Source organism: Micrasema longulum, unplaced genomic scaffold, assembly GCF_059751315.1.
Source record: "Micrasema longulum isolate JH-2025_06_02 unplaced genomic scaffold, ASM5975131v1 h1tg000859l, whole genome shotgun sequence".
In the NCBI taxonomy this organism is placed as follows: domain Eukaryota; kingdom Metazoa; phylum Arthropoda; class Insecta; order Trichoptera; family Brachycentridae; genus Micrasema; species Micrasema longulum.
Genome location: NW_028278051.1, coordinates 612,506 through 634,677, shown reverse-complemented (window position 1 = coordinate 634,677; position 22,172 = coordinate 612,506). Strand labels below are relative to the sequence as shown.

The window sequence follows — 22,172 nt, the reverse complement described above, 5'->3', positions numbered from 1 at the left end:
ATGACCGCAAACGATTAGTCCGCGTTCCTTACGTCATTAACATTTAAAATAGTTCTCATTTTTATTTTAAATAAGCTTCTGTAATAAAAAGTGCTCACTTCAAAGCGATTATAAACTCCAATAAATCCCAATTCAAGCGAAAAATGCTCGTTTGAACATGAATTTTGTATGACTTTTGGAAATCACCTAGACGGTACACTTAACGATCGTTTGTATGTATATATAGATCTGTTTTTGATTATTTAAAAAAAAAAATGAATTTAGGCTTTTTTCCTCACGATTTTCAGCTGGTATTAAATTATACAGTTTTGGTACTACACTCCCCATTGTTCTATCTCCATATTAGTTCTTCTGTCGTGGCACCGTCAGCTGCTGTGTCGACTAGTGTGACATCACGGCCACACAAGAGTTAACATAATATATCATGTTACCGAAAGAAAGTTCAGAGAGGATTGCTTTCCTTTTCTCTAATTGCTGGCTATTTTTATTTTATCGTATTTCACGTTCAAATTCCATTGTGGATTTTCTGCATTTTGCGAGGTATACAGAAGAGCAAAACCAAACCTAGATTTTTTTTTAAAGAAGCTATCAGATATTGTAGAATTGTCAAACATGTATCTATTGTATTCCAATAGACAAATTTTTGGCAATTCTACAGTATCTGATAGCTTCTTAAATTTTATTTATCAAGCTTTGTTTTTGCTCTTCTGTAAACCTTGCAAAATGCAGATGCGGTAGTATACGTAGAGACCGTCGAAATATGTGATATTTTTCTTCTGTACACAACTGAGGAGGGTTTACAAACTTCTCGTTTAAGACGTCAGCGAGACGATAGGTCGTTTATCAGGGCACTCTGTGAAAATATACAAATCGATCGCCGACTGTGAATATAACCAGGCGCGCAGATTGCACCTTTTCGTTGACCATCCACGTGTCCGTGTTGACTTATTTATAATGCCCGGTTCGGTATACCAACGTATAGAGTTAAGTACTATTAGTATAGACCCGCCTGAAGCTAATTGACTGTCCTATCTCCCCAGGGCGTGACTCACGCTTCTGTAGTGAGATATTCGCGTAAAATCCCATACGGTTGATGACTACCAACTACCAACGGATGTTGTATTGTGTAATCGGATGGGGTGGAGTAGACAAAGTTGATTAAAAATTATAAATATTGAAAAAGGTGAACTTTTTCCTTTTATTCTTCTAGGCAACACAGCTATGTACCTATTATACATATCGCACATCCGATAAAATAGATAGTAACCCACCGAAACAAGAAACTAGTTTTATTGGCTGAAACCGAAACTTTGGTCGGTCATATTCATATAGTCGTCAGTCTGTGTTGAGTTGGGATACAACATAATAGAAGGTGTAATAAGCTTGCATATTATTAAAGAATGTATTTTAATGCAGTATACTATGCAATGCCTCGCAGCAGTCTTCTGCAATGGTCTCTTCCCTTAGACAAAATCCAAACTTGTACACTTCTCCTGAAAATGGCTTTCGTTTTGGAGAACTTAATATGGTTATCAAGGACATTGAACTCTCTTGGGGTCACAAAAGAGAAATTTCTCTGAGCAAAAGTCGTACGTGGATTTGGTATTTTTTTAAATTTTTTATTCCTGTAAAATGGTTATAAAGTGCAGAGCCAATTCTACCATATAAACATGAACATAAATATAAATATAAACAAAAATATAACAATAAACATAAATATAACGATAAACAAATATAAACATAAAATAAAATTTTATATTGCAGCACTTATGGTGGTCTTAACATATCGCGCCATCGCTCGAACAACGGCGTTTGGATCCACTCTACAGTGGCTTGGAGAATTTCGTTATTAGAGTTTTTTAGGCGTTCCCATGGGCTTCAGGCTCTTTGGCGAAGCAGTGCAGCGAAGGTGTTTATTCGTCCAGCTGTAAACATTTCAGAGGCACTGCAGTACCTAGGCAATCCGAATAATTGTATGAGTTGTTATACGTGATCCTTAATTTATTATTGTTTGTATTAAATAATTCAAATTGCAGGAATTATTGTACAATCATTTCGTTGGGATCTCATCTTATAAACCGCATGACCAGAAATGTGTCAATGACTCTTTAAAAAAAGTCTATGTCCAGTACCTTCGAAAATTGAAACAATGTCTCGGACGGGAAAGTACATCGAAGCATCTATCTACAGTAGGGCCAATTGAATAGGTCACATTTGACGCTTCAGTAAAATTCAACAACATAACCTTGTAAGGGCGGGTATGAAATATTTTTTTTTTTTCGAATTTAGAACTGCACAATTGCTTAACTTTTTTCAATTACGATAACATATTTATTGTAATAATGTCAAAAGAAGGTAATTTTACGATTTACTTTCATTAATAAACCATTCTAAACATAATAATTTTTTTCTGTTCTAAACGTCGTTACAATATTGCATCAGTGAACCGTTTTTCTTTTTAAACACAAGGGATGTTACCCAGAAACATCGAATGTTGATAAATTTGTTAAATTATGTACTTATCTTATTTTGTTCCTTAAATTTACGATAGAAAATAATAATGGGACAGGGATTCGACTTACGATTTTTAAAATAAAATTACACTACCTCTAAGTACTTTTTCATAGTAATTGAATTCAATTCACATATATTATGTTTGAAGTCCGAATCGATTCGTTCACTTTAATCGATGTTTTTAAGCAGGTCACCTCACTAAAACCGATAAATGTCGAGTGTGACCTATTAAATTACCCTACTATAACTATTATTTTTTGTTAATTTATTAGGGGGGGTTCATGATTGACGACGTGCAACCTCCTGTTCTAAAGGATTAGATTTCAAAACTCGTAGTCTGACCTATTGGGAGTTTTGAAGGTCTCCATTGGCAGAGTTAACTCCAAAGGCGAGTAACGGACAATAATGACTCGTTGTTAAACCGTACAAGTGAAATGATCCTCCTTACGTAACGCCCGTCGAGCTAAGAATAGGCATTATAGACACGCGGACACCGGCAGTATATTGCACAATACGAGTGCACGCTAATTCCACCATCAACTAAATACTCGAATATTTGCGTATGTCGAGTTGAACCATTTTCAAGAAATGAACAAGATTCAAATCGGGCTTTTGAATTATTTTATTTTTTATTTATTTATTTATTAATTGACACGCCCTACGGGTATTTACATTTATTAGAAATACATTCAAGTGCAGCAGTGAAACATAAGTATGTACATTTAGTTAAAATTAAAGGTAACATAAGAAAAACTAAAAGATGCAATAATAAGTAAACTAAGCAAATATACCAACATAAGTATATGGGAATATGGAAAGATATTTGCATATAAAAACATACACACATACATACACGTGCATACATAATATATACATACATGCATGTATATACAGGGTGTTCTTTAAACCCTGTCACATCCTAAACCACGACGATCAGTTTGCGTAAGAAGACATATTAGCATATTTAAAAAAATATTTAGAACAAATATTTTTTAAAAAAAAGAAAAAAATTTAAAAAACAAATGGTTGCTTACTTCTGAAGGGGAGAAGTGAGGGCAGTGCGGCGCAGTATCAGACTCCCCCCTTCCCACTCCTCGTTTTACCCCTGCAGAAGTAAACATCCATTTGCTTTTTTTTGAAATTTTATTTTTAAAAATTTTATTCCTTCTAAAAAAATATTTTGATCATCGTGGTTTCGGATGTGACAGGGTCTAATGAACACCCTGTATATACACAATACACATAAATATGTACATTATTATAGAGATACATGAAAAAAAAGTAAATAAATAACGACATTAAGAAATTTAATACAGATTAATTTATAACCTTTTGAATACTTAACCTATAATTATATAAAGACAGACAAAATATATCAACTTCACCATACTCGTTACCTAGCCGCTGGCCGGTGTAGTCTAGGTATTGGTGAATTGTAATAATAATTATGACTTAGATTAAAAAAATAACTTTAGCTGCCGAGTATTTCGAACAGGTACTTTTATGCTGATAACACTAGTTAATTCCAGTCACAATTCCAGTCATAACTGTAGTCATAACTGCAGTCACACTATAAAGAAGCTTTTATTTCAAGTACAGCTATGGATATTTATAAAAAAGGTTTTGTGTCATTTCACCCTTTTTCTTGTTGTATTTGAATGAAAATATTTTTTTTTTTATGTTGCCACCATTAATCGACCGTCATTAGATATTTTTTTTAAATCATGCATCGAATGTAGGGGAGACCGGTCCAAAATGATGTAAGGCTGAGAAAAGCATTATCGACAAAATAAAGAGAGGAGTTCTGCGTTGGTTTTGACATGCAGAGCGAACGGACAGCGAAAGAAAGGCTAAAAAGATTTACGATGCGAATGTTGATGGATGCACAAATCCAACAAATACTTTAGGATTGACCTGTCAAAAGTCGGAATAATCGGCGCACGTGCATGATAATATGTATGAATTTAGTGGAAGCGAGATTTGCATGCAATGACAGAGTGTACCCTTACGTGGAAACGGCGTAACGGTTTGCTGTCGTTGTTGATTGTGGTTGAATTTACACGGGAAAAACTTATATTTTTTCCGAATTCGCAAACCATCTATCTAAAAATAATCATAATTTTAATTGCAAGAGAGAAAATCCAAGAAAGATTTTTTCTCAATTGGTCTGGGTGTTGAGGTGTATTTTTCATTACTTCCTTCCATATTCCCTCTATCCTACGTGCTGACAAGCCTCAAAATAGAGGCTTGGCGGGTTATTCCTTTAAAAAAAGACACTGGGTTAAAGGTTCTACATGATTGAAATAAAACATTAAAATTAGACAACTTAGGAATATAAAAAGCAATAAATCTGTAGTTTGGATCTATAAGGGCCAATGTCGTAAATCGCATTAACACGGGAGATTATTTTTTTAGCTATTTTCTGGCGTTGTAATTAACTGTTAGACGTGTTTGATAAGTGTTATACCCTATGGGGGTATGTAAAGATCAATAACAAGACTTATAGTATTTGACTGTGGTTTATTCTGAATGCTTATTATATTGTGGTAAGAGAGCGACTGTTTGCTGGGAGAGACAAATCTAGAATGACTTGCCGAGCTGTGTGGGTATGCAGACGACTGTAGATATATTGTTGTAAAACATTTAAGTTTGTAAGTGAAAATTCTTGTTGGAAGTTCATTGTAATTTATTATATAAATAAAACACGAGTGATACTTTAATCCACAAATTTGGAATATCCAGTGACCGGTTTCATCGCTTTCGCGACATCTTCGAGACTGGTACCTTTATTAAAGAGTTAAATGTATTTATACAGAACAGAGGTAAGGATAGATAATTCAAAGTTATATGTAAGTAAATTAAATAAAGTTATTTTTATCTTAAGGATCATTATCAACAAATTTTCTTGGGGTTAACTAATGAATTGATATAATACTATTTTAATGAGTTTAAGTATTTTATTTTATTTTTGGTGTCCCATCCTTCGTGAGTGTGGTTTTGTAAATAATGATTTCTGAAAAACAAAGGGTAAAAAGTCATTAGTAAATTATACTACAATGGGTAAAGTAATGGAGAATGCACATGTGTTATCTGTTCAGTAAGTAATTCTACGTCGGGTTTATTTTTCAATCTATTAATTTCGAGAATTTCTAATTTGTCAAGTTTATGGCCTTTACTTAATGAACAGATAACCCATGTGCATTCTCCATTACTTTACCCACTGTAATATAATTTTACTAATGACTTTTTACCCGTTGTTTTTCAGAAATTTTTATTATTATAATTACCATATATGTATGAGACTATAAAATAGAAAATTATGTATGTTTTATAATTGACATCGACCCTCTACAAAATGTGGGTAAGAAAAAAATTAAATCTGATATTGGCCCTTATAGAAATAATTACAAAAAAATATATATAAAATAAACAGTATTTTTCTATAGTCCCCTCCTGTCTAATTTTAAAAGTTCAAATGATCAAATTTCAATCCCCCTCACTCCATATTACAAACACTACACGACTCAAAGACGTGACTTATAACTTCCAAATGTATTAGTTTTATTGTTTAGTAGACAATGTTTGATTATACAATATTATAATATTAATAACTAAATTAAACGATGTAATACCTCATATTTACATATAAGTTATGAATTAAAAAATACTTGGTACATTTCCACTTATTTATTACATCATTACGATGGAATTCCATCAAGAATTGTCAATAAATAATTTAAATAAAATAAAAAAATAAAAAAAACTAAATTAAACCTTGATTAAAAAGCTTTTGTCATTTTGAAACCGGCCGGTAACCAAATAAATATTAATTCATTATAAAGAATGGCTTATTTTGGAAAGATCCGTATGCACATTCTAAAATTTCTACCGTTGCTAACGATAATACGCCATGCCATGTAATAATCCGCATGATTTTTTCCTAGATGTTGTTAACGAAAACCGGACTGTAACGATAAAACGAATTTCATTCCATTTTGTAAAATGCTGGAAATATTTGAAGAAAGAAAAGGAACACGGAAATGGACCTACCTTTGATACGATGAGAATGTTCTTTGTATTAAATTTTTCGTACAAATTTACACAATTTTGTACATTAATTTTGATTTTACTTCATAGACAGTCGAAGATAACTCTGTTAAGTAAAATACAATTTTCCGTACAAAAATTAATATGTTTGTATGTTTGTTTTGCGAACATGTTCAATTGAATGTAGTTATGCAGAAAACCACAATTTTGTAAAAAAATTAGATATTAGTGTTATCGGGTGCCGTAAGGTCAATTCTTTGTTCTGCTAAAAACAACCAGATCGCTTTCATATAAAAACTGTAATAATCACTTTGTGAAAATAGTGTTGATCATAATAACGGCATTTTGATTCAGGAAGAGGAAAACTTGTCGAAATCCGGCGCTCCCCAAACACTAGATTTGGAGATCGTTCTTTTGCCGCCGCCGGCCCCTTTGCCTGGAACCAATTGCCTTCAAACTTGCGAATCATCGACAGTCTCAGTCAGTTTAGATCCCAACTAAAATCCCACTTCTTTAGACTATCATACCCTCAATTTTAAATCTGGAAATTAATATATCGCTTAAGTTTAGTTAGAATGTAAGTTTAGATATACAATTGTAAAGCGCCCTTGAGGTGATTTTTTTTACAAAAATGGCGCTATATAAATTAGCCAAATATTATTATTATTAATTATTTTCTCAATAAGCAGAAAACACCCACAGCACTATTAAAATCTTACGGTATAGATTCTGATGGGAAGATTAATGTCTCCAGAAATCTAGTTCTCTTAAATAAATTCAAATGGATAAATTCATAAGTATTTTAATTCTGACAATTCATTTATTTAAAAATACCTGTAATTAAAAATATGTCTTAATACAAGAATCTCACCTCACCTACATTCAAAGTTAAATTTAGGTATCATTCTTCATAGATTTAAAGAATCACTTAGATAGACCGGATCTTGTCTTGAGGTAGTATTTTTTTTTTGTCCTAGCTTTAATTTGATTTAGTTGTATTTTATTTGATTAGTACCTGTATTTATTATAAGAAATTGTATTTACCATCGTCAGAATGGACTGCATAAGTCGGACAATAAATAAATAAATAGAGGAAGCAAGGTCTGAGTACAAAGACAAAGTGATATGGCGTTCTATCCTCTCTGCCTATCCCTACGGTGAAACGGCATGATGGTTTGTTTGTTTTGTTTATAAATTATTACTTATTAAGTCGATATTGGATCTGGCTGTTTTCTGTTAGATGCATATTTTAGTTTGTGTCTTCAACCAACCCTAAAAAAATCACATACAAGCAAGTGATTCTTTACAATTAAGTACCCCAATATAAATATAAATATAAAATGATATAAAGTTGAAACCGGTCGGTAAAAAATTAAAAATAGTGGTTAAAAACAAAATTGTTATATTTATTTTATTATAAAATGATATGTTCAATACATACTGACACAACATACATCAGAATTTTACTAGGGCTAACTGTTTTCTGCAAAATGCACATCCTAGGTTGTGTTTTCAACCAGACTGTAAAAATCACCAAAACTGGTCAAATACATAATTAAATTATTTTTTTGTATTATAAAAAAACGAATGTATGCATTATCTATCATTTGTTAGAGTAATAAACATTCTTATTGTTACCATATTTGAGTTTGTCCAAATGTTTGTAGACAAAAGACTGGAATTCACCCCCTCTGGACTCATTAAGATTAACAAATAACAACAGGGATGGAGAATACCTTCAAGAATGGAATATGGAAGTCTAGGAATTTACAGGGCTTTTGACCTGTCATTATCTGGTTTAAGTGGCCACTTTACACACTGTGTTACATTAACCATTTTGCCTATGTTTGAACATCCACATTTTTTGAGTTTGTCCTCAAATATTGTAATAAAACCAACTGGTCTTAGATGAAGTTTTAAAATGGAAAAATTGCTTCCAGGCGTTGCCTAATATGTGAAATAATTCAGTCAGATGAATCTCTTCACAACAATAAAGGTTTCAGCTCTTTAACTTCACTAAAATGGAAGAATCGAAGAAATATGGATGTTCAAACATAGGCAAAATAGTTAATGTTACACAGTGTGTAAAGTGGCCACTTAAACCAGCCAATGACAGGTCATAAGCCCTGTAAATTCCTAGACTTCCATATTCCCTTCTTGAAGGTATTCTCCATCCCTGTTGTTATTTGTTTATTTCTAATTGTTGTTTAGATTTGATTATTCACTCTTTTCACAAAAGTGCTATTATCTCAGTTTCACTTTTCTATGGCTGGCTGCTTTCTGCATAACTACGTTCAATTACAGGTCACCGACGAAGACACTCCACTAAATTACGGGCTAAAACAAATTCTTGAGATTACCTCTCGTTCCAAATGCTGCAATTTTAACAAGTGAAGATGTTTGAATAGTTTGCTTTATGAATTTGCGTTTTGTTATCCAGTATACGCGTTTTAATAATACAGTATAATATATATTTTTTTTCATTTTATTTATTTATTTATTCAGATATTTAGAACATCACAGAAAAAAGACCCAATTCATTCTAAATACAATAATAGATCACAAATTACAGTAGATAGTTATGTTATTAAAATAATATAACAAAATGTGAAAAGAAAAATTAAAAGTTAGAAAGTGCTTTCCTAAGGGAAGGCCCACTGTCGTGAAATATGTCGACATCCAAGGCGATGCGATTAAGTAGCAAGATTGCTCTACCAACCGGCATAACCATTGGCAGGTTGGTTCTGCATCGTGGTAGGTAAAACAATCGACGCTGTCTTTGTCGAAGATAGTTATCAGGTACGAACAGACCTACATCCATCAGAATTTCTGATTTAAGTATGCGACCACCGATCACCTGGAAAAAGTGAACACCCAAATGAACGTCCCTCCTCCTCCATAATGACTGATAGCCTAGCATCCCCAGAAAAAAGTCGGCTGGGAAGAGCCGAGGATAATATCCACACTCTTTTAGGTACAGATAGCGCAGAAATTTTTTCTGCACTCTCTCCACCATCAAAGAGTATCGAGCCTCATGTGGCGACCAAATAATGGAACTAAACTCCAAACGACTTCTTACCAAGGAATTATACAATGTCCTCAAAATCTGAGTGTTAGAAAAGATCTTGGCATTTCTAAGAACAAAACCGAGCATTTTAAGGGAGTCATTACATAGATTAACTATATGAAGATTAAAAGATAACTGAGCGTCAAACAACACCCCGAGATCTCTGGACGTTGAAGCCCTTTCAAGCCTCACTCCGTCCATGAGATAACGATAGTATATTGTTTTGGATGCTCTTGTGTATGCCATTACAAAAAATTTGGAAACATTGAAAAATATTTTTTTTTGTTTGCTCCATTGAATTATATTTTGAATGTCACAGTGAAGTTTAATACAATCTGAAGAAGTCAGTATTTCACAAAAAAATTAAATACGTCACAGCGTCAAAAATACTCGTCATATTTCTGTCGTATAATGGTATTATTAGCCCCAGAAATGTGTCAACAGTCAACACTCAACACGCGGCTTCCCCTTGTGCCCGACTGTGGATCATAAGCATTAGCATTTTAGCGTTGTTCATTCATTTTTAATTTACAGTAGCAACTGCCGAATTTTCTGACTGTCTATTTAATTTTATTGCAGAATAAAAACGGGGTTAATGTTATAAAAACATGAGACCAATTAAAGATGTCTTGGTTATGTGACTGTTATCGAAGTAGAAAAGAAAACTTACTCAACCTTTCCCTCACTAAGCATCCAAAAATTACACATGATCCGAACGGGGGACCAAACGACCCCAGCGCCTACTTTTATATGGCATCAGGAGAATAAAACGTTGGAAGTGTTTATGACCGTGCAATAATTTGTTCATGTTTTCGCGTACGCATATTTTACTCATTCGTGTATTTTATTCGTTTTGTTAGTTTGCAGAATGCTTATGTACATAAAGTAAAATTGACCAAATCGGTCTATGAGGGATTCGAATCCCCCCCTTCGGTCCGGCTAGGTTAACCCGTAAGACTGTTTAATTTTTTTTACGTCGTGTTACATTAAGCAAAATATGAGATATTTTTAAATACAGGTATTTAATAACAAAAATTCAGCTCATATAATACGAGTATATCAGTACGAGGTTTTCCTGTAATTTGAATTATTTAATATCAAAAACACGTACGACTTTTGCTCAAAGAAATTTCTCTTGTGGCCCAAGAGTGTTCAATGTCCCGGATGAACATATCGTGGGTATACTGGCGTTAAAAACGTTAACTCGAAAATATGCGAATTTGACTTAATGATACAGTTTTGTAAAGTTTTTAACGCTCTAATATCTGGCAAAATACACTAAGTTATATTAAATTTCATATATCTGTAGTTTTATATATAAATTTAAGGTTAAATCGTATACCGGGTATTTTATTCAGGCTAAAAGCTTTAAATAACTAAACATTTACTTAATATAAAATTAAGAAACGGAAAAATTAAAAACACGTTCTTAAATGAGCACTTAACATCTTACAATATTTAAATAAGATATGGAGTAAAATTGGAAAAAACTTAAATGCTTGATTTCTCAAAACAGGGATTTGAGAGTTAAAGCTTTTTGCCAGTATACCCACGATATTAAGTTATCCAAAACGAAAGCCATTTTCAGGAGAAGTGTACATGTTTGGATTTCGATTTTGGGAATATAAGTTTAGATGTTAATTTTAAATTTTATGCTATGCCTAGAATAAAGATTATTATTTTAAAGCTTTAAAAAAAATTGTGGGAGAAATAATGCGTTGAAAGAATAAAAAAAGCTTTAAATGTGATTATCTATGTCAGTAAAGCCTCGATATATAAAATAATAAATAAAGCAATAAAATAACAAAGGTATTGAAAATAGCAAAGACTAAAAGCTCTAGTAATTTAAGGAAATAATAATGATAGAATAACTTTATGATAACCTTCAATATTATTAATAGCATTTCGAACGCTAAGCTAATTGCTAAATAATTTTGCATGCTAATAAAATAAAAGGAATTTTCGTTATTTCACGACGGCGACGCCGACGCCGCGGCGCGTCCCGCGGCCCGCCGAGGACGCCCGCGGAGTGCGAACGCGCGGACTGTGGACCAATGTCGCACAGCGGACCTTAGCCCAGATGGCCCTCCGTGTAGTTCCAATTATATTTTACTCCGTTATCGGCCCGGAGACGAATCCGCGCTGGACACTAGACTTATTCGCGTATTCATTAAGGCCGTTCAACCAAATGAACTGAAACAGAAACAATCAAAAGGGAATTGATCTTTTTCAATTAGTAATTTGTGAATTTTTGTAGCATTGTTTCTTTAAAATATTTTTTATACGATTATTTTTTGTTTGTATTAGAAACGCGCCGACATCATTAATAATCATAGTTATTTATTAAACTTCACGTAAAAAAATATTGCTATAGTAATTGGACACGCTACAGCAATTGGACATTCTAAATCTAATGGTCAAAAATAAATAAATGTAATGCGTTCATTTTAAGAAAAAAATGCATTTAAGTGTCTATTTTATGATGGAGACAAATTCTTACGCTAATTTATTTTTGACCATTAGATTTAGTGTCCAATTACTATAGCACCAACCTTATGCATTTTGGCGGGCTTATTGCTAAAAGCCATATCTTCCAGCCAACCAAAAAACAGACTGGTGAAAAAAAAAGTTGGTTGAAAATTTATATAAATATATGTACCCGTCTATCTGTTTTCGAAAACAGCTGTTTTTATTTTATTTTATTTCATTGGAAAGCCAACAGACATTTATAAATTTATAAGATACAATTATACTATAAATACATATCATAAAGGCCAATTAGAGGCTTCCACATAATATTGTTATTGTAATAGCTGTCACATAAAAATTATACATAACATAAAATAATTAATCATACAAAACTTATAATATTACTAGAAATGTAAATTTAATACATATTATTAAAAATATATCTACTTTTGAATATTGGTCACACAGTTGCACATTATAATAAATAATACAACTATAGTTGACCATACAGTGTACATTTATAATGTGCCTACATACAGAACTGCACATAACCTGCATAATATAGGCTGCGGATTCAAGGCGCAACATCATAATTCTAATAATGTTTGGAAATTTAATTTTTAAAGGAAGTTAAAGATATGTTATTAATATCAATACAATTTAATTTCTGATCACACATTTTGCAGGTTCTATTTACAAATGAATTTTGAAAAGATTTAGTGGAACATCTAGAAATTTTAAATAGAGATTGGTTTCTGGTCTGAGTTACTAGGACTCTAAAACTAATAATTGATAGAATCTTAGGGCAATGTTGTGGACTGATAAAACTTGTACATATAAACTTAAATGAAAATACTTATGTTATACACATTACACGATGAAGAATGTGGGATTACGCAATGAGTTTGGAAGGAGACAGGAAGAATCACAAATATGGGATCCCATGTACAATGTGCAGATATCACGCATTGAAAATATTTTTTAAAAAATCCTTAAGTACATGTGTTTCGGGTTGAAACTTGAGTTAAACCCGATCAATATATTCAAATATGTAAAAAACATAACTTATTACCTCTGCAAAAACGTCGTGAAATAGCTGATATAATGTATCTATTGAAAATTGCCCCGGGTTCAATCGACTGTCCTGAACTACTATGCAAACTTTATATTAATGTTTCTTCCAAAGTTCTAAGGAATAACCCTCTTCTTCATATTCCTCTTGTTATATCTAATTATAGGCAAAATTCATATTTATGGCGAACTTTTAATATTTTTAATGTACTAACAAAATCATTAAACATAGATTTATTTGCGAAAAATCATAGTGACGTGTGGCGTTTGCTTTCGAAATAATTTGTAATATATTTTCTTTTCTTTTTGATTTACTGTTCATTTTATGTTCGAGAATAGAAACTTACTGTGACGCTACTTGTGAAAACCTGTAATTGGCTTATTTGTAATTTGTTTTGTTTTATATATGAGATAAATATAGCTGTTGGTTATCTAAATAAAGAATAGAATAGAATAGAAGACCCAGGAAAGACAATGAATATAAAAAAATAATAATAAGAAGGGAAGTTTAGGTTCTTAGAATATACGTACATATTATAAGAATCAACAATATTTTGAGTTTGTCCAAATTTTTGTAGACAAGGACTGGATTCAACTCCCTGGGTAGCTGTTTGTATTAAAATATTACAACAGAGATGAAGAACATTTAAGAGAAGGTAATATAGAAGTCTAGGCATCTACAGGGCTTATGACCTGTCAATAGCTGGTTTAAGTGGCCACTTTACACACTGTGTAACATTCACCATTCTGCCCATATTTGAACATCTATATTCCTTCAATTCTTTCATCTGTTGATGTTTGTGAAGTTAAAGAGCTGAAACCTTTATTTATGCGGGTGAGATTCATCTAATTGAATTATATCACCTACATACTAGGCAACGCCTGAAAATGTTATTTTTTTCAATTTCTATACTTCTTCATGAACCAGGTGGATTTATCAAAAATATTTTGACACAAACATCAACAGATGAAAGAATTGAAGTAATATAGATGTTCAAATATGGTCAGAATGGTGAATGTTACACAGTGTGTAAAGTGGCCACTTAAACCAGCCATTGAGAGGTCATAAGCCCTGTAGATGCCTAGACTTCTATATTACCTTCTCTTAAATGTTCTTCATCTCTGTTGTAATATGTTATTATAAGAATATTTCAGCCGTTCCTTAAAACTTGCCAAGAAATGTGCCTTTTTTATGTAAAGAGGTAGCTCATTCCAAAGTGTAATGTTTTATCTTAAGTTGGTACAACTAAAAGGATTACACTATTTTTTTATTTACAATCCCACCGCTTCCCCTTAGGTTTATGGTTTAACGCTGTTGACGTAAAAAAGTGTGCGACTCAATTTGGGAATATTTTTTATTAATTTGTCGCGATTTAGCTTGATTCCGACGTCGAAGCCGACGACGCGGCGCGACGTTACGATAAGTTCTCGTGATACACTCGTCACGTGACTGCAGTCACGTGCGATGGATTTATGCGGTTAATATCGGGGAGATTCATCCCGGATCGATCGGGAGCGGGTAGCGTGGGACATCGGTATTCCCGTAGGATGATCCCGGGAATCCGAGAAATCCACAAATGACTCTTGATAGATAATATTTCAAATATTTTAAGTATGTTCGAATGTGGCAATCGCAGAAGTACACTGGCATGTCTAAATCGGCCGTTTTGCGGAAGCAAAAATAATTTGAAAAAAATATATTAACGCTCGTAACTTTTTTTTTGTGATATTTGCCCATTTTTTTTTTTTTTTTTCAAAAGAAATATTTTCGTTCTTATAATTTACGCAAATATTTCATTTTGAGGGCCATTTTCAACGAGTTGTAAATAACTCACTATTAGAAAATGGAAATCAAGTTGGGGTAGAGTGGGATTCGAACCACGGATCAAAGATCCGTGGTTCGACTGTTAAAATATGGGAATAACACTGCAGTATCATACTCATAGTATGGAAATATCACATAAATATCACTCTCTTGGTTTAAAATCTTCTCCTTATATTGCTTTTTCAAATTTTAAAGATTACTTGCTATACTTGTTATTCCTTCTTTATTTTTTCTTTTTTCTCTGCTGCCATTGGCATGTTTTTATACTTTTAAACTACTTTTAATTACTTATATTATATATGTTAATAAAATCAATATATTGCTGCTCTTACTATAATGTGTCATTAATTTTGAAGATGTTTTTTAAATTGACCTAAATTTAAATTTACTGTCTTATATTTCACTTAAAGATTCTTCTCATTGTTTCTTTGAATCCCTTAAAATAAATATGTGTTTATGTTTTTCCTTTTTTAAAAAAAAATGTTATTACTATTTTATTTTATTTTTACACCTGAGCATGTTTTTCATTCTTTATTTCCATTCTTAATTCTTAATTACTCTTACAAATTTTCTTCATTTTTAATATTATTTCCATTTGTAAATACTCACTACAAACTACAAACCCTAAAATATATTTTTTTCACTTAAATTTTAATTTTTAAACAACTTTCATTTATGTTTTCATTTTCCTTCTCTTTTTTATACTTTCATAATTAACCTTACATTTAATTGCTTTTTAATATGGAAACTTCACTGGTCTATTAGAATTAAGTCCAATTGTGTTAAATATTAAACTTTGTAACTGTACTGTATGTTTCCTGAATAAAAAAAAAAAAAAAAAAAAATACTACGAATACTGATGAAAACACGTGAAATGGATTTAGAAAAAAATATTGTATTTTCAAAATCAGTTTGGATATTGTGGAAGAAATGTTTTCATACATGATTTTAAAAATAAAATTGTTAAAAATATGTCTTTATTAAAACGCGACATGTTTAGCCTTGACAATTGTGACGTCAAGATTCGTGACGATGTTCTATTAAAATTTAAACGGTCACAAACAAAGTTCGAAATTTAACCGAACCGTGACGTATTAGGGGCGTGGCCAATGCAATGAACCGTTTTCGCGAGAATTAAAAAATATTTTTTATGCATGTGTAATGAGAGTACACAGCACCGTAACGCGCGGATGTTTTTGGCACGTTGAGGGAAGGGTTAAAGACAAGCCCTTTAGCTCTACTGCATATAACAAGAGCATTCTAATTTTTTTGTTTGGTTTTTAGTTTAACACAAACGTGTAACGGACGGTTTCGGTTTGCGCTTGAAATTTTCGACCTGAGACTTACGGCTCGTTGTATGGCTGTAAACTGTAGTTAACTTCGTGGGTAATAATCATAGCATGGTTTTTATCCAAATGGGCGACTCTATTAGCCGGTCGTGTATTATTACTCTGAATTCAAAACTCAAAACAGTCTGATTCCCACTCACGAAAATCTACTTTTGGGGGTGCGATTTTTGTAGATAAGTACTTGATTACACTTCTATGACCCTATAGAGATTTATTAATATTACAATTACGACATCGATGGAGAACATCTTTGAGATGGGAAAAAAGCATGCCTAGGAAATACTTAATACGTTTTCAAAAAATGCATCCTTTCAGATCAATTAGCGAATGATAGCAATAGCAATTAGCAATTTAGCAATTCGTAGCAATTTTTACACATAAAATAATTAAGGGAATGAATAAAATAAAAACAAAAATTTTTAACCAACTGTGTCTTACATATGAAACAAGCGATAAAAAAATAATAAGATTACCAATGAGGAGAAGAACAGAATCTCAAAACTCATTGTACAAGGGATTGAAGCCGCACGATGAGTTACCCGAATAAATAAAGGAGATAGAAAAGATCGAAATATTTCAAATTATTTTGAAAAATATGTTATTGAGAAATTTTTATAAAAAAAATTGTAATGTCATCAAAAGTTTTTATTAGTTTTTAAATCGTTATGAACTAACTTAATAAAGCATAAATAAATAAATAGCTCAGAATTAATTCATATGGATATATTAACCCTTTTATTGCCAATGTATCCAATAGGATAAATATGATTTCATTTTTTTTCATGAACTAAAATACGAGTAAAACAGCATTCAGTTGAAGAAGCTTTGCGTATATTTATTCTTAATTGCGTTATCACAATTCATAATAAACTTTGATTAAATCAACAACAAAAAATTATGTGGGATTCTGAAGCCTTTTCAACCATCAAATGTGTAAAAAAATATTTGAAAAATATAGGGCAGGATGTGGGACTGTTGGATAAGGGGCATAAAATACCTGGAAGCTTCATCATCATCATTCCCTTTCCACACTTAATGGTGCATAGGGTACTGCATTAGTAAACCAATAGCAGCGTATCTTTTTTTTTTTTGTTACATGAAGGTAAGATGATCAGTCTTACCCTTCAGGTACCAGTCCAGGGACTATGAAATTTTCTAGTGTGAGAACATCATTTTAAATAAATATTTCAAATAAACCATGTCAAGAATCGAACCCGAGACCTCTTGCATTGTAGGCAAACGCTCTGACCATTACATCGCGAGGCCGGCAGCTTACCGAAGAAAATATTTAGTTACATGTGTAGTATAAATAACATGTGTAATGTAAATAACAAGAGCGTAAATAAAAATAATAGCCATGATCTGAGGAGCATATAAACATTTCAAAGAGGAATTTTTATCCACTCCAATTCGAAGGTTCGGTTGATTGACGTTGTTTATTCCGCTTGCAGTATCCTGGGACCGACAGCACTGCTGCAGCTGTCGACGCAGAGCGAACGCACCCTGCCGGAGATCAGCAGACCGCTGTACTGCCTCAGTATGAAGTCGGCTGTCATCTGCTTCACCGGCTTCAGGGTCAAGGAGGAGCTCGTAAGCTAACTTTAACTTCTAAAAATAACACATCTGTTTATTTTAATTTTTTAAAATAAAGAGAAAAAAAAACTTAACATCTTGTTACCTGATTATAATGGGAAATTAGTTGAGTTATCTTCAGCAGTCTAGCAGCAGTTAAAAGAATCACTATGTAAAGCGCCCTTGAGGTATTTTATTACGAAAATGGCGCTATATAAGTTATCCATAATAATGATTAATCTATAAAATCAAACTTCCTGTACTAAAAAGTTTGAAATTTTTTTAAAAGTATTCTTTGTCAGTTACCTGTAATTGAATATGTTTAAAAAAATAACCTTATAAATATTTCATTCAACATTTAAATTTAAATGCTGTCGAAAAGCGATCCCTCAGGCGAATGTGGTAAAACGATGTATGATAGGTGCACAAATGTCGAGATCTGTGAACTGTGTAAGGCTGAGACATGCATTATCAACAGAATCATGAATGGGGTACTGCGTTGGTTTGGACATGTAGAGTGAATGGACAGCAAAAGAACAGCTAAAAGGATCTACGATGCGAATGTTGATGGATGCAGAAAGCGAAGAAGACCGAGAAAGACATGGCACGATCAAGTCCATCAAATACTTGAAGATGGTCATGTCAAGAGTAGGAATAATCGGCGTGCGTGCATGAGAAGATGTATGAATGTAGAGGAAGCGAGGTCTGTATTCAAAGATAGAGTGATATGGCTGTCTATTCTCTCTGCCTACCCCTACGGGAAACGGCGTGATGGTTTTTTTGTCTGCATTAGACCGCATATCCTCTTAATAAAAAAAAAATATATTTGGTACTGATTGGCGTTGAATATTTTTCAGACCCATCTCATCACCCTGATCCACCACATGGGCGGTAGCATCCGGAAGGACATGTCTGCGCGCGTGACGCACCTCATCGCCAACTGCTGCGGCGGGGACAAGTACCGCTACGCCGCCGCCTTCCGGGTGCCCGTGGTCTCCCGCTCCTGGGTGGACTACTGCTGGGAGCAGCGAGCCGTCCCCGGCTGCCGGGCGGCTGATGAGGCCATCGTGGTGAGTAGTAGTACTGTCCGAATAGAAAAAAACATCCGGGTGCCCATCTCGGGAAATCGTAAGATCTACTTCCAACAAGGTTCTGATCCTCAATGTTTGATAAAGTCACTGGATAACATTTCTCGGGCCCTGTACCTTATTCTTATTTTTTATTCTTGTAGATTGAGTAGATATACCTTATGATCAAAAATGAACGGGAATTCTGCGAAAAAACGCAAAATATTTATTTTTAATAAATTTCTTTTTTATCCCCTTTAAAATACTCGGCATTTGCGATGATACATTGATGCCGACGCTTAATCCAATTGTCCATGCACTTTCCATAGGCCTGCAAAGGTATGGCTTTTAGCTCTCGTAGCGAATTCTCTTTTATGGCATCAATCGTCTCAAAGCGCGTTCTTATTAATAGCAATTTTAGTCTTGGGAAAGGAAAAAAGTCAGACGTAGCCTGGTCTGGAAAATACGGTGCTTGGCTGATGACATTAGTAAATAAGCTTATTTTGGTCTGTTCAAGGAAATAGTTTTTTTTATTATTTAATGTTGACGTTTTTGTTAGTTTTTTTTCTCCGTATTTTGTTAGATATATGAATCCATTAAGATAGCATATAAGATTTTCATTCTTCCTTTTGCTCTCCTATTAAATTCATTCTTTGTTAATGGGCCCCTTTTTGCCTTGTACCCTACATTGGTTATTGTCTTATTTTACAAAGAGTATTATTACAAAATGTTATATTTATGCAATTTTTCAGGCCCAGCACAAGCTCAAAGTGTTCCTGGGAGCGAGGGTGTGCTTTGTCGGATTCCCGGATGAGGAGCACCAGCACATGACTGAGATTCTGCTGAAGAACGGCGGAGAGACCGCCTCCCTCGAAGACGCCAACTGTTCGCACGTCGTGAGTATTCGCACCCTTCGATTGTTATCCTCTTCACCGTAACCGTCACTGTAAAATAATATACTCCACTTCACAAGTAAATATGCAAGATTTTGATTTAATATTGCACAAGCGGCTTGTAGAGGAGGCGAGTACACTGTACATATATTTAAATAAGCCTTTTCCAACCTCGACTCGGTGAGCATCTCCTATGCCAGTATTTGGCAAACTCATAAGTCATAAGAGCCAAAGATCAGCAGTACAACAATTAAGATTTCTTTGAGAGAGAAATTTCTTTTTGTTTTAAAACATTTTCTTTTCAAAGCTAACATACCTCTTATTATGCCACAGAAGATTTGCATATTTATTCTTCATTTCAACTGAAAAGTTTTTAAATTGGCAATAATAAAGAGCTTTTAGCTACAGCCGTGTTGACAATTTTGGTGACCAAATTTTTTCTGGAAATGTCTGCGCACAAAACGCTTCTTGATGAATGATTCAACGGTAAACAAGTTTCTTGAAATTAATTTTTCCTGCGAAATTGAAACAAAACCTTTTCTCACTCCAGTCATATTTTTAAAATTGAAACAATTTTATAGCTCAATACGATGTTTCTCCACGCATATAATGACAGCTTTTGCAATATCCTCAATAATCCAAATGGCAATAATTCTATAAGATCATATTTAGTACGTAAAGTAAAACATGCACTCTGTGTCATGCAACTAGGGCGTCCGTGGAAACATTTCAATCTCAAATCATCATATAAATTTTATCAAAATATATTATAATAAAGTTCAATAAAATTAGAGTAAGATCACCAAAATATATAAACTTGAGTTTAAAAAAAAATAGCATCAACCTTTGCATTAATGTTAAGACATTATTTTTTATTAATATTTTTTTTTTGTTTTTTGTTTCTTAAGTTATCTTCTCATTTTTATAAGTTTGTATAAATACATTAATTTTTAATAAATATGTACAAATGATGTTAATGTTTTTTTTTTATATGAACCTTAGAGGCTTGCACTTACCACCTCGAGGGTTGGAATTAAAATTAGGTATTATTATTATCAAAATTTTAAAATAATCTTCAGCTCTACCTGTATAAAAAAAAAGTATATTCTGTTACATTTTTATTGCTCCTACAATACTGAGATTAAAACGTTTTATTCATTTCCAAGGGAAAGGGTCCACAGTTTCAAAAAAGATAATTTTTTTTTTGTTTGCTTATTTTGAAGTGAGGCATGTTATTTTACACGGTGGTTATTTTCCATAAATATTTACACAATGCTTCTGTCTTATCTTGTACAGTGTTTTTGTACGGGAGTTTCTTTCATTGCTGACCTTAGCATCTTGCGATGTGATTGACCCTATACGTTGCTTACTTTTACAAATAGCTGAATGTCTCGCTGCTCTTACATCTGCACATGTCAAGTAACTGCCTACCGAAACAACCGGTCCTTTGAAACTGTCTCGTTAATTTGATTTAGTCAACCTCTCTTAGTATCAGAAGACATTGCACGGTATACTTGACGATTGTATATTCTTGCCGCTTTACTCTGTTTGGATTTGGGTGTCGTAGAACTAATATTAATCCATGAGGTGCTAAGGTTGGCTGTGGGATTTGTCACGTCTGACTGTAAATCGAAGACCTCGTTTTAAAAACCTCAATGTCACAAACCAAAAAATCTGAAACAGAATGCCACGGTTTTACTATGGTTTTTATACCTTTTCATTAAATAAAATCATATATATGAGGGCATTGGAAGCAAAGATAGCAAATTCCCGTTTTGGTGTTTTCGAGAAAAATAACAAAAACTGCTACACTAATGCCAAAGAGAGTCTTTATGTTAGAAATGTTATTTTCACTGAACTTAAACTTTAAGATACTAATAAATTAGCTTTAAAAGAAACATGAATTCGAAAAACTTTCTTAATATTGGTATGGCGGCACGGCGATTTTGAAACTTTAAATCTCAACCTGTCATTGGTCGAATAAAATGGCTGATGGATATTGCTATGTTTGCTTTCAAACCATCAGAAGTATGATTTTAAACTACATTTGCAACTCAACTCATGTTTTTTATAAAAATAAAGTTGATAAACTACAGAATGACATCATAACCTCCAAAAATATTTTTATCTTCTACTACTACCATCTTTGGTTACTATCTTTGCTTCCAACGCCCTCATATATGCTTTGGTACACTGTATAGAATTTGAACATTTTATACATACTGTATGTTAAATATTAAACCAAATATCAGTGTGACATTTGCTGTTTTTGGACAATATTTGGATCTTTGTTGTTTT

The 22,172-nt window shown here is 32.9% G+C and overlaps 1 protein-coding gene across 3 annotated transcripts in view; it reads left to right on the top strand.

Moving 5' to 3' along the window:
• Positions 1-22,172, top strand: part of pbl (epithelial cell transforming 2 pebble) — a 149,370-nt gene that overhangs the window by 91,656 nt on the left and 35,542 nt on the right. For all 3 annotated transcript variants that reach the window (XM_088231180.1, XM_088231179.1, XM_088231178.1), the window contains exons 3-5: positions 17,794-17,932; positions 18,772-18,984; positions 19,734-19,877. In XM_088231180.1, coding sequence (XP_088087306.1) covers positions 17,794-17,932; positions 18,772-18,984; positions 19,734-19,877 — 496 coding nt within the window. The remainder of the gene's footprint in view (positions 1-17,793; positions 17,933-18,771; positions 18,985-19,733; positions 19,878-22,172) is intronic.